General features: G+C 37.7%; 1 protein-coding gene across 2 annotated transcripts in view; it reads right to left on the bottom strand.

Annotated features, from left to right (window-relative positions):
* ARHGAP42 (Rho GTPase activating protein 42) overlaps nt 1-14,800 on the bottom strand; it is a 288,105-nt gene that overhangs the window by 35,879 nt on the left and 237,426 nt on the right. For both annotated transcript variants that reach the window (XM_079929104.1, XM_079929105.1), the window contains one exon: nt 14,470-14,509. In XM_079929104.1, the coding sequence (XP_079785230.1) occupies nt 14,470-14,509 (40 nt within the window). The remainder of the gene's footprint in view (nt 1-14,469; nt 14,510-14,800) is intronic.

Genomic DNA, 14,800 nt, shown 5'->3' with positions numbered 1-14,800 from the left:
TTTTCCCCCCTCTGGTACAAGATCAATGTTACAGAGAGAAGGTATTACATGAGCTTGGGTTTTAGAGTAAAAATTATGTATAAGAGAATCACAGCTGACCTGAATGGACATATCGCATATTCAAGAGATGAACCTTTATTGTGGTTAAGTCTCTGAGACCACAGCATAACCTGGCCAGTTCTGATTTAATCATGTACAACTTAAGCAGATTGTTATGGCAAAAAGGACTAAATGGAATAAAGCCAATCCTACACACTTCGCTTTTCCTCGCTTAACTGGTATTCATCCGAGTTTCTGGCTGCTGATTTGTCCATTCATATAAAAAGGCAGCACCCCTTCATGGCTGCCTAACAAACTACTGATCAACAGTGCCTTCATCCAAGCACTCAGCAGTTTCTGCTGAGGTCTGAGGAGAAGAAGGCGATATAGCTTAAACAGGCTTTAGCACCCTCTGTCTCCCAGTGAGTGATGGAGGAGGAAGTCATAAGGAGGGGTGCTTCTGAGGGAAGTCAGAGACAAACACATTCGGTAAAGGAAACCTTTCCACCTTCCAAAGCCATGAAGGGGTTACTACACTTAGTATGCTAGTGCTAATGAGAATTCAGCAAAAATAGGTCTCTATGGCTTAAAAAAGAAAACCTGGGAACTCCTTAATGTTCAAATGAGAAGTCAGTGGAAGAGGTTCTTACTAAATAAAATCACACCATTAAAAGCTGATAATTTATCCTGATTCTTTCTTTAGTGGAGGGCAAGTACTCCTGCTGCAGCGGTAGAGAGGGGAGCATATGCATCTGTCTGAAGTACGAACTACTGAATCAGGGCTCAGTGCCTGGCCCAGAGCAGGCAGACAACACGTGCTTACTGATCCATAGCTGGCTAGTTATTGGTTTGTAGCTGGCTTGCTCAAGTACGCTCTCTGGCTTCTACAAGGGATAGAGCTTATCAGCTAACAGGAGTTGCTTTTGTCAACTCCTCTCCAGGGCTCTTACCTCAGCCCAGTATCTCTCTGTAGAGAGGACCGGAGGGGTGTGCAAAATACAACTACCACAAATTCCCAGGAATTGACATCTTACAATATTAATGATACCTGGCCTTTGGGGGTGAAGAAGAAGATTGGTTAACTAAAGAACTTAATTTATTCAATCAAAAGTTAAATAGAAACATTCCTATTTCCCTCCAGCAACTATTCAGGGCTGAAGTTTTTATTGAAACTCAAGTAAAGTTTCCATAAGGCAGTTTAGCAGCACAAAAGCTATTAATCTCAACAGAATTCAAAAAGCCATGAGGAGGAAAAAAAAGAAAGAATTGTTTTCCATGCAGCTAACAAAGCAAAAGTCCTTGTACCTTCAATTTCCTAGTAATTAAAAACCCAGCATGTCCTTACAGATGTAATCTACTTGGCCTTACAATACATTCTCAGGGTTGACAAAACAAAGTAGCACTTGTCTTTAATTTCCAATTCACATTTCTAGTCTGCCATTTCAGATTAAAAGGCCCCTATCACAGACAACTAATATCATACTATATGTGGCTTGAAAGAAACAGGAAAAGAAGATGAGTGCATTTAATGGCGTTTGTGGTTCCCACAGGACATTTTCTCTTTTCCCTAAAGGTAGTAGGTAACTCTCCACAGTCCCGGCCCAAACTATTTTCTCTTTCTGCTCTGCCCATGAAGAAGACTTGAGCTCTGACCCTCTTCCTGGGTCTCAGCGATGGAAACAGAACTGTATTTGCTCAGTGGCCTTGGGGAGAAGAGCTGAGCTATCTAAATAGCAGTAGGAAGTGCCAAAACATTTGTGACAGATGGCGCTTCCCAAGGATAAGATTGAGTTCACTTTTTCTGTTTGTTGCTGGGGAGAATACATTCCCTGGGTACACATGGGAAAAGCCACTGAAACACAGAGTGGTAGAAATTTGGAGTTGTTGGGAAATTATAAAATTATCTTCTAGTCCAATCTCTTTGATTTTGTACATGAGAACTGAATGTTAGGAGACTTTACCACTACACAGATGAGTAGTGACTTTTAATAGCAGAAACATCATTTGAAAGAACTTCCTTTTTCTTATTCACAATGATTGGAATAAAGTAGTTCCAAAATGGAGTATCGTTGAACAGAATTGCATGAGAGAATGAGAACTAGAAACCTTTCCTTTCGCAATTCCCAATTTCTCCAAGACATAGGGTAGAGGGACCAGCTGAAAAGCCACCAAATCAAATGTATGTATGAGTGGGGACAAGGCTCAGGGCACCAAGAGACAATGCCAGAGAAAGCAAGCCTAGGAAAAAAAGGCAACTGCCTCTGTCCCTGTTAACAACTAGTCCCATGATGAAAGTCTCACGACAGAAAAGGTGTCTCAAGACAGATAATTTGCTTCTTTGAAAAATGAGCTCAAATGGCGGAATTATATTTTCAATGGCATGGCTTGAGGAACAGTTTAGTTCTAATCTTTTTTTTTTTTTTTAGTTCTAATCTTAATTGAGGGATAATCTGCGTAGTAAGTACTCTCAAAATAAATCCATTCCCAAAGTCTTATAATTTCAAGAAAAGGATACTGTGGTATATTTTACAACCAGAAAAGTATCTGTGGATTTAATATCCTGTAACTGACCAACGCTCTAGCTTTTTAACTTGATGCTTTTTTCATAAAGACGAGTCAAATCTTCCTTCTCTACTAAATTATGCTAGTCTCATTTACAGCATCTAGATTCTGAAAATGGTAAATTAAGAGTAACCACAAAGTAGGGAGACTTTTTCAGGTTAGGCTTGTAAAGAGTCCCATTACAGTCACAGCATAGTTTCACTCTCCATTGAACAGCATATGTCCTCTGTATATTCACAATATGGCCCTATTTTAGGACACTAGATAGTTCTTCATCTGTCTGTTGCTTTTAGGGTTTTCAGTGAAAGCACAGACTACTCCCAATTGCTGACATTCAAAACAGTTTTTTTTTAATCTGAGTTTTAGATTTTACCCTCCTAAGCTTGACTGTTATCTTCCACAGTTCAAAAACACACATGCCCAGCAAAACTGAGTTTCCAAAGGATAACAGGAATAATTTAAGATAAGTGGAATCCATCTGAATTACCAAGGCTATAAAGAAGCACTTCTCAAGATGGCAAATGGATCAAGGCTGGTACTGGTTTCAAATACCAACTGTGAGAGAAGTTACAGACTAAAATTGACATAACGCCACCTTGGGGGAGAGTCAAGTGTCAAAAAGGGACATAGATCTCAGAAAACAAAATGGTGTGTAGAAAAATGATGGAAGGGGCAAACATAAAGAAGACACAAGATGCTGAACTCATAACATGATGAACTCACATGATTTATTCAAGATCAGAGAAAGAGGTTTGAGAACTTCACAATTACTGGCATATAACTTTGAACTGAAACAAATAAAATTCTGGACCTATTACTAGGAAGAAAACATGATGTTACTCTTAATAGGATCAAGTGCTTGAATCTGGAATACTGTTTAGCATAAAGATATGTCCTAGGAGTCATTAAATCACTGGAAAAATAGTGGCTGATAAGACATGATAGAAGAGAAAGGGGTAAAATTACAGCCTGAGGAAGAGATTCAAAAGTCCATTAATAAATTTTAGGCCTTGATATAGTAGATTGTTCAAAATTATATGCAAAAAGATTAAATTCTGGGCTCCCCTGGTGGTGCAGTGGTTGAGAGTCCGTCTGCCGATGCAGGGCACGCAGGTTCGTGCCCCGGTCCGGGAAGATCCCACATGCCGCAGAGCGGCTAGGCCCATGAGCCATGGCCACTGAGCCTGCGCGTCCGGAGCCTGTGCTCCACAACGGGAGAGGCCACAACAGTGAGAGGCCCGCATACCGCAAAAAAAAAAAAAAAAAAAGATTAAATTCTGAGGACTTGGAAAGGCACTTCATTGCATGTTGGATTGAAAATGTTTAGAAAGCCTCCCTCACGCAAATTGGCAATACCAAAAAGTCCACCCCACAGCAAGGGGGAGCTTATTTGTAGAAGGTGCAATCAATCCTGTGCCTCTACTACTCAGAGTTTCTTTTATTGGCGGCATATGCCATAGTCTTGACTTTTAAAACAGAGTACTGATTCTCTTCAGGTAAGCAAATATGAATCTCCAAGAATGTTTAAAAACAACTCAAAACAAGTGTAATTTTGGATAACTTGGCTTTATACCAATGTAGCAAGACCTTCTGAAATGACTACACAATTTCACATGTGACTTTTTAGAACGTTTAGAATACTTAAAAAGGTATTATTTTCTGCATTTATAAGCAAATTTACTAGACTACAAAAGATGCCTGGTGTTTAGGAAGATTATATTCTGCCAGAATCACAAATTTGTCTCATTAGGGTGTTGAGTTTGAGAGAATGAAATTTACTAGTTTTGTATTTATAATTTGACATGTCTGTAGAGGCTTGATTGATTAAATGTATAAGTGGGAGAATTTTATCAAATTTGTGGAAAAATAAAGAAGTGAAAATGACTTACTTTTAAAATTAGTACATTTATAAATAAGAGCTGTATGTTGATTAAAAATAGGATTAAAGAAAAATTATGGCTTAAGACAAAATAATAAAAATAAAACTCAAAAATAGGTTTAAGATTTATAACTTCAAGTACTACCTATTAATAGAGCAAAGGTAATTTAAAGATTCTTTTCATGATCAAAATCTCCCCCTGGGCAATAAAAGCCTAGTGGCACTGAATAAGAATAAGAGCAAATATGTGCTGAGCGCACATCTCAGGAAAGGCCTGCATGGAGAACTATGGAGAAGAGATGGAATCTGTCACCTCCTGTTCAGGGAACTGGGTGGAAAACTGATACATCATATCAAGAGCCAGAATGTGATAAATCATACAAACACATGGACTCTCAGACACCTATTTCTCTGAAACACGTATCAATTTATAATTACACATGATGGCATAGTGATGTTTCAGGTGCCTAAGACTACAGGAAAGCTGATTTCCAGAAGAGTGAGTTTTTACTACAAGAAGCCCAAACTCCCTCCATCACAGCATAAGTACATTTGATAACTTTCTCACTCAAATTACCTAGTTATGATAAAAACTAGTTCCAAGGTGCATTAAGTATCAAATATATTCTGAATGACTTGACCACGTCCCCATTCAAAAGCTCTATTCAATATCTTATATATATATTCATTTGTTTTTCAGGAAGGATTTGTCTTTGAGTAGGTTCATTTGAATTTGAAAGGACTATCTTTATACTGGATATGAACAATGAAACCAATGTTAGAAAACACATTTCAAACTCTACTCAAATGCAAATTACACAACAGATTACTTTTTAGGTAATTGTTTAGAATGAACATTCAGTACTTACAAACCTCTTGTCGGTTGGTTAATGTTTCCCTGATTAGATAAAAGTGGGCAATGAAAGATTTTATACTAATCACTCTGACTGGCAAAAAAGAAATGAACACAAGAATAAAAACTGGAAATATTATTTTAACTCTTTAACATTAAAGGTATTTTAAATTATGCATTTTCTCTTGATAATTTCTGAAATTAATCACTAGGAAGCATTTCATCCAGATAAAATGATAGGCTTTTGAATACACTCAATATTTATTACTTTCAAATGAGTGCTTTCCCAGTTTTTATTGTTACTCCATTCTAACTTGTATTTTAATAACAATCCAAAAGTCAGGCTTATTAAGGCTGTTTTAAAAATAAATTTAGACATCATGAAAGTCAATTGAGTTAAATAAAATTTGAAAGTGCTTTAAAGGATATACACATAACCTTAGAAACATATAAAATTTGATTTTAAATGTCAAATAATTTGTATATGTAAATTACATATGAAGATACCCTAAACTAACCAAGGATTAAAGGTGGCAGATGACTAAAAAGGATTCAGAATATGATGGAAAATACATAAAATGTGTTCATTCAGAATGGTTTGACACAAATTCAGTAATAATACAGCCACAACATGTTTTCCTACATATCCCATGTGTTATGACAATGTCCTTACACTTCACAATCTTGGGCACAATCCCCTAAAATTAGCAGTGTTCATATCTTCAGTTTTGTAAATTGGAGCAGAGAAAATAAGATAAAGAAACCCTCTATTGCCATTAAAAAGAAAATCAAATAAAATATCAATTGCCTCAAATCTCTTTCTGGGATAAAGCAGGGTACATACTTATAAGTAATAAATGCCAAATAAATAAAATAATTTTGGTTACTATAAAGCCCAGTAGTTAGTGGTTTTAACATGAGAAACTCTGAATGAAAATTTCAAATTTGCTGAGTACCATCAGAACAAAGGTGCACTACTATGATTTTTCCAGAGTTAACTTTTAATATCACATAATACCTCTGTGATAAAAATAACTACATGATGGGGGTTGGTTTAAGATGCCAGCATAGGAAGATCCTGGATTCACCTCCTCCCATGGACACACCAAATCTACAACTACATATGGATCTGACAAAGACCTGAAAACTAGCTAAACAGCACCTCCACAACAAAGGATAAAAGGACCACATCAAGATGGCTAGGAGAGTCAGAAGCGCAGTCTCACCAAAAACCTCACCTCTGGCACAGCAACCCACAAGCACAAGGGATCTCACAAATATGGAACTTCTCCCTGAGGAGCTAGGGGTTTGTGCCCCACATCAGGTACCCCAACACTTACAACATGCACTGGAGAGATGAGTGCCCAAAACTTTTGGCTTTGAAAACCAACAAAAGGATGTGGGGACAGAAAAGTTTGCTCTTAAAGAGCTCACGTGCAGACTCATTCACCTCAGGACCCAGTGCAAAACCAAGTTTGAAAAGCTCCTAGACCATACATGAAGGAGATTCATTAGCTAAGATTAAAGGGTCTACAGAGGTCTTTGGGACTTTCTCCTGGGACAGAGGTGCTGGTGAGCACCATTTTTGTGCTCTCACTCCACAATGCTAGAGTTAAAGGACTTGACTTGCCTCCACACTCTCCTCTGGTCCCCCTGAAGCCAGGGGGTCTTACCCCACCCTCACGTATCCCTGTAGTTCTGCTGCAGCCCGTTATCTCACACTACCCCCATGTGTTCCTGTGGCCTTGAGGGAGGAGATAGATGGGCCCCAGGCCGAGCAGCTGGAGTTTGTCCTCTATGGACAGATACTCCAAGATGAAGACAATAACAGGAGGGAGGAGAAGCTGAGCCCTGCCCCAATAAGAAATAAAGAGGGCTTCCCTGGTGGCACAGTGGTTGAGAGTCCGCCTGCTGATGCAGGTGACATGGGTTCGTGCCCCGGTCCGGGAAGATCCCACATGCCGCAGAGCGGCTGGGCCCGTGAGCCATGGCCGCTGAGCCTGCGTGTCCGGAGCCTGTGCTCCGCAATGGGAGAGGCCACAACAGTGAGAGGCCCGCGTACTGCAAAAAAAAAAAAAAAAAAAAAAAAAAAAAGAAAGAAATAAAGAGACCACATATTCTTCATTCTTGAAGTCAAGGAGACCTTCCTGACTATACACGCACAGAAAGGCTCCCTGGAGTTCAAAAGGGAGGGGGTGTCACTCCATAGTAAGTGATGTCAACCTACCCATAGGCCTCTTTGCTAGAATCCATCTTGGCTAAGAGATGTGTGCGCACACATGGGAGGACCTTGAGATAAACCAAATACAGATTCAGAGCCAGGCAAAACAAGATGATTGGCCAGAAGAAATGCCCCATATAAGTGATTCAAACTACCAAGAGGGTGCGACTCTCTCTGAGTCTGCCTGAGTCTATTCACATGTACCTTTCTGCCTCCTAATAAACACTTTACTTGTTTCACTACTTTCTGTTTCTTTGTGGGAATTCAAGGCCAGGAGCTTTGTCACTGGCCACTGTCCCTCATGGTCTAGTGGCTAGGATGCAGCACTCTCACTGCCATGGCCTGACTTCAATCTCTGGTTGGGCAACCGAAATTCTGCTTCAAGCCACTGCAGGCTGAGGCCACCCAAGATCAGCCTCACTGTGACCATCATGTGCTTCTGCAGCACCAATGCAGCCAGCAGTCCCACCCCAGGCTCTCCCGTGGCCCACTGAAGCCAGAAGGCACATGCATTCCACGTACGAGACAGCCCTTGAGCACCTGGCTATGGTGTCCAGGGAGGGTTGCATTTCTGGGCCTTATGGCTCTGAAATAATTGAGACAGTTCATGGTATGGAACCACCCCTAAGACACTGACAGCATACTGAAACACACCCCCAGACTTCCTGTGAAAAAGCCCTATTTACTCGTCCCAGAGCTTAAGCCTGAGGGGAAGGCTTCAAGTTTACCACACATCTAGAAGCTATGGAGGAGCTCTGGGGGAATATAGACTGGGGGATGCCACCTTTGCACTATCCCTTGGCCTCATGACAGATCACCTGCACCTCCCAGAGAGAAGCCCTGTCTTTTGCAACAGTCACCAAGGGGACACCTCCAAATCACCTGGTCTTGAGGTCAGTAGGGAGTTACAACCATGGTCACACAATACTATATATATGTGTGTTCTTTAAAAGCTTCTACCTGAAGGTCTTCATTCCAAATAGCCTGAAACTAGGGGTGGAATTAGATCCCTCCCTTTGGAGCACTGATAGGTCTTGGCACAACCTCTGGGACTTATCAAGAAAAAAATTAAACTGCTTAGATAATTACAAATGTTTCAGAGACAACAAACAGGGCAGGGTTGAAAAATCAGGTTCATCTACACAGGGTCACTCCTACAAGACTGGGAGAGGTAACTGTATTGCCTAATATGTAGAAACAAACACAGAGAGATAAGCAAAATGAGAAAACAGAAGAATATGTCCCAAACAAAAGAAAAGATAAAAATCCAGGAAAAAAAACCTTGCTGAAATGGAGGTAATTTACCTGCTAAAGAGTTTAAAGTAATGGACATAGAGATGCTCACTGACCTCTTGGAAGAAAAGATGAACACAATGAGAACTTCCACAAAGAGACAGAAAATAAAAGTAAGTACCAAAAATAAATCATGGAGCTGCAGAATACTGTAACTGGAAAGAAAAATACACTAGAGGGTTTCAATAGCAGACTAGATGAAGCAGAAAGGATCAGCAACCTGGAAGACAGGACAGTGGAATTCATCCTAACAGATCAGAAGGAAAAAAAAAAAAAAGATTACTTAAGAGACCTATGGTGCAACATCAAGAGGAATAACATTCTCATTGTAGGGGCCCCAGAAGGAGAATAGATAGAAAAAGGGGAAGAAAATTTATTTGACAAAATAATGGCTAAAAACATCCATAACTGGGGGAAAGAAACAGACATTGAAGTCTAGGAAGCACAGAGAATTCCAAATAAGACGAACCCAAAGAGATCCAAAATAAGCACATTATAATTAAAATGTCAAAAGTTAAAGACAAGGAGAGAATCATAAAAGAAGCAAGAGAAAAACAACTTGTTGCATATAAAGGAAGCTCCATAAAATTAACATCTGATCATTCAGCAAAAAATTTAAAGTCCAAAAGGGAATGGCACAATATATTCAAAGTGTTGAAAAGAAAAAACTTTCAGCCAAAAATATTCTACAGGCAAGGTTATCATTCAGAACCAAAGGAGAGATAAAGAGTTTTCTACAGAAGCAAAAGCTAAAGGAGATCAGCAACACTAAATCTGCCTTACAAGAAAAGTTAAAGGGACTTCTTCAAGACGAAAAAAAAGTGCATGAAATAGTAACAAGAAAACATAAAAAAGTCAAAATCTCATGGGTAAAGGCAAATATATAGTAAAGTTAGTGGATTAACCATTTGTAAAGCTAGTATAAAGGTTAAAAGACAAAAGTAGTAAAGTTAACTGTAACTACACTAATTAAGGGATACAAAAACAAGATGTAAATATAACATCAAAAACATAAAATGAGGGTGGGAGAAGTAAAAATGTACAGTTTTTAGAATGTGTCCAAACTTAAGTTGCTATCAGCTTATAACAGAGTACTACACACACACACACACACACACACACACACACACACACACACACACACACACACACACGTAGTTTTTCTATATATGAAGCTCATGGAAACCACAAACCAAAAACTTATAGTAGATACACTAAAGATAATGAGAAAGAAATCTACAGACAACATGAAAGAAAGTCATCAAACCACAAAGGAAGAGAGCAAGAAAAGAAAGGAACAGCGAAGAACTATAAAAACAGCCAGAAAACAAGTTGCAAAATGGCAATAAGTACATACTTGTTAATAACTACTTTAAATTTAAATGGACAAAATTCTCCAATCAAAAGCCATAGAGTGGCTGAATGGATTAAAGAACAAGACACAATTATATGTTGCCTACAAGAGATTCAGTTCAAATCTAAGGACACAAGCAGGCTGAAAGTGAAGGAATGAAAAAAGAAAAGGAAACAAAACAAAAGAAAAGCTGGTGTAGCTATACTTATATCAGACAAAACAAACTTTAAAACAAAGACTGTAATAAAAGACAAAGAAGGGCATTACAGAATGATAAAGGAGTCAATCCAACAAGAGGTTATAACATTTTAAAATATATATGAAACAACATAGGAGTACCTTAATATAGAAAGCAGATATTACCAGACCTAAGGGGAGCACCTGACAGCAATACAATAATAGTAGGGAACTTTAACATCCTACTTCCATTAATGGACAGATCATCCAGACAGAAAATAAGGAAACACTGGCCTTAAACAGCATATTAGACCAGATATACTTAATAGACACATATAGAACATACCATCCAAAAGCAGCAGAATACACATTCTTCTCAAGTGCACATGAAACATTCTCCAGGATAGATTACATTTTATGCCACAAAACAAATCTCAATAAATTTAAGAAGACTGAAATCATATAAAACATCTTTTACAACCACAATGGTACGAAACTAGACCTACAAGAATAAAACTGGAAAAATCACAAATACGTGGAGATTAAATAACATGCTACTGAACAACCAATGGGTCAATGAAGAAATCCGAGGGGAAATCAATAAATAATATGAACAACGAAAATGGAAATACAACATTCCAATATCTATGGGACAAAGCAAAAGCCGTTGTAAGAGGGAAGTTTATAGCAATACAGGCCTACCTAAAGATAAAAGACAAATCTCAAACAATCTAACTTTAAACCTAAAGTAAGTAGAAAAAGACGAATGAAGTCCAAAGGTAGTAGAAGGAAGGAAATAATAAAGATCAGTGTGAAAATAAATAAAACAGAGACTAAAAAAATATTTTTCAAAAAATCAATGAAACCAAGAGCTAGTTCTTTGAAAAGATAAACAAAATGGACAAATCTTTAGCTAGACTAACCAAGAATAAAAGAGAGAGGGCTCAAATAAGTAAAGTCGAAAATGAAAGAGGAGAAATTACAACCGATACCAGAGAAATACAAAGGATCATGAAAGACTACTAAGAACAATTATATGCCAACAAATTGGATAACCTAGAATATAGAAACATGTCATCTTCTAAGACTTAATTATAAAGAAATAAAATATCTGAATAGACTGATTATTAGTAAAGAGATTGCAAAAAATCCCAACAAACAAAAGTACAGGATCAGAGAGTGTCACCCATGGAGTCTATCAAACATCCAAAGATTAAATACCTATCCTTCTCAAACTCATCCAAAAATTGAAGAAGAGGGAACATTTCCAAACTCATTTTATGTGGCCATCATTATCCTGATACCAAAATCAGACAAGGGCACCACAAAAAGGAAAACCAATACCCCTCATGAAAATAGATGTAAAAATCTTCAACAAAATATCAGCAAACTGAATTCAACAATATATAAAAAGAATCATACAACATGATCAAGTGAGACTTATTCCAAGGATGCAAGGCTAGTTCAACATCCACAAATCAATAAACATGACACACACATTTACAAAATGAAGAATAAAACTCATATGATCATTTCCATAGATGCAGAGAAAGCATTTGACAAAATTCAACTTCCAATTACGATGAAACCTCTCAACACAGTGGGTATAGAGGGAACATACATTGACATAATAAAGGCCATATATGACAAGTCCACAGGCAATATCATATTCAATAGTGAAAAGATGAAAGCTTTTCCTTTAAGATTAGGAACTATAGAAGAATGTCAACTCTCACTACTTTTATTCAACATAATATTGGAAGTCCTAGACACAGAAATTAGGCTAAAAATAAATAAATAAAAGGAATCCCAATTGGAAAGGAAGAAGAAAAAATGTCACTATTTGCAGATGGCATGATACTGTATAGAGAAAACAAACTATAGACTCCACCAAAAAAACCTCTTAGAACTAATAAATGAATTCAGTAAAGTTGCAGGATACAAAATCAATATACAGAAATCTGTTGCATTTTTATACACTAATTACAAAATATCAGAAAAGGTAACTAGGAAAACAATCCCATTTACAACTGCATCAAAAAGAGTAAAATATCCAGTGATAAATTTAACCAAGGAGGTGAAAGATGTACATTGAAAACTCTAAGACACTGATGAAAGAAATTTAAGATGACACAAACAAATGGAAAGGTATACCATGCTTATGAATTGGAAAAATGAGTATCATTAAAATGCCCGTACTACCCAAGGCATTCTGCGGATTCAATGCAATCCCTATCATTTATCACAGAAGTAGAATTAATAATTCTAAAATTGTATGGAACCATGAAAGACCCTGAATAGACAAAAGAATCATGAGAAAAACAAACCAAAAAAAAGTCAAAAAAAAAAAAGAAAGGTGAAGGTATCAAACTCCCTGATTTCAAACTAAACTATAAAGTTATAGTAATCAATACAGTATGGTATTGGCATAAAAACAGATGCATAAATCAATGGAACAGAGTAGAGGGTCCAGAAATAAACCCATATATATATGAATAAATAATTTATGGCAAAGGAATAAAGAATATACAGTGGGAAAAAGACAGTCTCTTCAATAAATGGTGCTGGGAAAACTGGGCAGACACATGGAAAGGAATGAATCTAGACCACTATCTTATTCCACACACAAAAATCAACTCAAAATGGATTAAAACTTAAAATAGTCCTGAATCCATAAAACTTCTAGAAGAAAACATAGGCAATAAGCTCCTTGATATCAGTGTTGGCATGGAATTTTTGAATTTGACCCCAAAAGCAAAGGCAACAAAAGTAAAAATAAACAAGTGGGACTACATCAAACAGAAAAGCTTCTGCACAGCAAAGGAAACCATCAGCAAAATATAGTGGTGAGGGCTTCCCTGGTGGCGCAGTGGTTGAGAGTACGCCTGCCGATGCAGGGGACGCGGGTTCGTGCCCCGGTCCGGGAGGATCCCATATGCCGCGGAGCGGCTGGGCCCGTGAGCCATGGCCGCTGAGCCTGTGCGTCCGGAGCCTGTGCTCCATGGAGGGAGAGGCCACAATGGTGAGAGGCCCGCGTACAGAAAAAAAAAAAACAAAAAACAAAAAAAAAAACTATATATATATATATATATAGTGGTGACCTACTGAATGGGAGAAAATATTTGCAAATCATATATGATAAGGAGTTAATATCCAAAATATATAAAGAATTCAAACAACTCAATAGCGAAAAACAATTTGATTAAAAAATGGGCAAAGGATCTATGTAGATATTTTTTTCCAAAACACATACAGACGGCCCACAGGCACATGAAAAGATGTTCAACACCACTAATCATCAGAGAAATGCAAATCAAAACCGCAATGAAATATCACCTCCCACCTGCTATAATAGCTATCATCAAAAAGACAAGAAATAACAAGTTTTGTAGAGGATGTGGAAAGAAGAGAAACTCTGTACACTATTGGTGGGAAAGTATATTGCTGCAGCCACTATGGAAAATAGAACAAAGGTATTTTGAAGTTTAAGAACAGAGCTACCATATGATCCAGCTATTCTACTTCTGGGTATTTATCCAAAGAAAATGAAAACATTAATTCAAAAAGATATATACACTGCTATGTTCATTGCAGCATTATTTACAATACCCAAGATAAGGATATAACCTAAATTTCCATTGGTGGAGGACTGGATAAAGAAGACATGCTATATATACACAGTGGATAACTACTCAGCTGCAAAAAAGGAAACTTTGCCATTTGCAAGAACATGGAGGGACCTCAAAGGCATTATGCTAAGTGAAATAAGTCAGAGAAAGACAAATACCATATGATTTTACTTATATGTGGAATATACAAAACAAAACAAACAAAGAAAATGAAACCAAACTCAGATATAGAGAACAGATTCATGGTTATCAGAAGGGAAGGGGGTTGGAGGGTGGGTGAAATGGATGAAGGGGCACAATCGTATGGTGACAGATGGTACTAGACATTGCAGTAATCACTTCACAGTGTATACAAAGATTAAATTACTATGTTGTACACCTGAAATTAATATGTTATGGTACTTCAACTAAAAAAAAAAAATCTATGTGATAACATTTGAAATAATTATTAGCATGACTTACTTTCTTCTTTCTTGCTAATAATCGCAGGCAGAGTATAAATCTAAAAAACAAAGGAAGCCAGTCAGTTACTTTCAATTAATGACCCAGCACAGAAGATTACCAGGGTGATATTGGTACACTGATACACAAAGGGAGTGTCTTGATTTCAAGGTCTTACAACTACTGTGTCCACAATGCCATCTCCCCAGCCCGACTTCCAATCTTGCCTCCCACTCCTTTCCATCCCTGGCTGTCCTGCCCTGGGCAAAGTTTTACCTCTTTCCCTCTGATCTAAGCATCTCATTCTATTCTCCAACATGATGCATAATTTCCCTTCTTCAGGAAGTATCTC

This window comes from Stenella coeruleoalba (assembly GCF_951394435.1).
Source record: "Stenella coeruleoalba genome assembly, chromosome: 8".
Lineage (NCBI taxonomy): Eukaryota > Metazoa > Chordata > Mammalia > Artiodactyla > Delphinidae > Stenella > Stenella coeruleoalba.
This window is presented reverse-complemented; position numbering and strand designations above follow the sequence as displayed.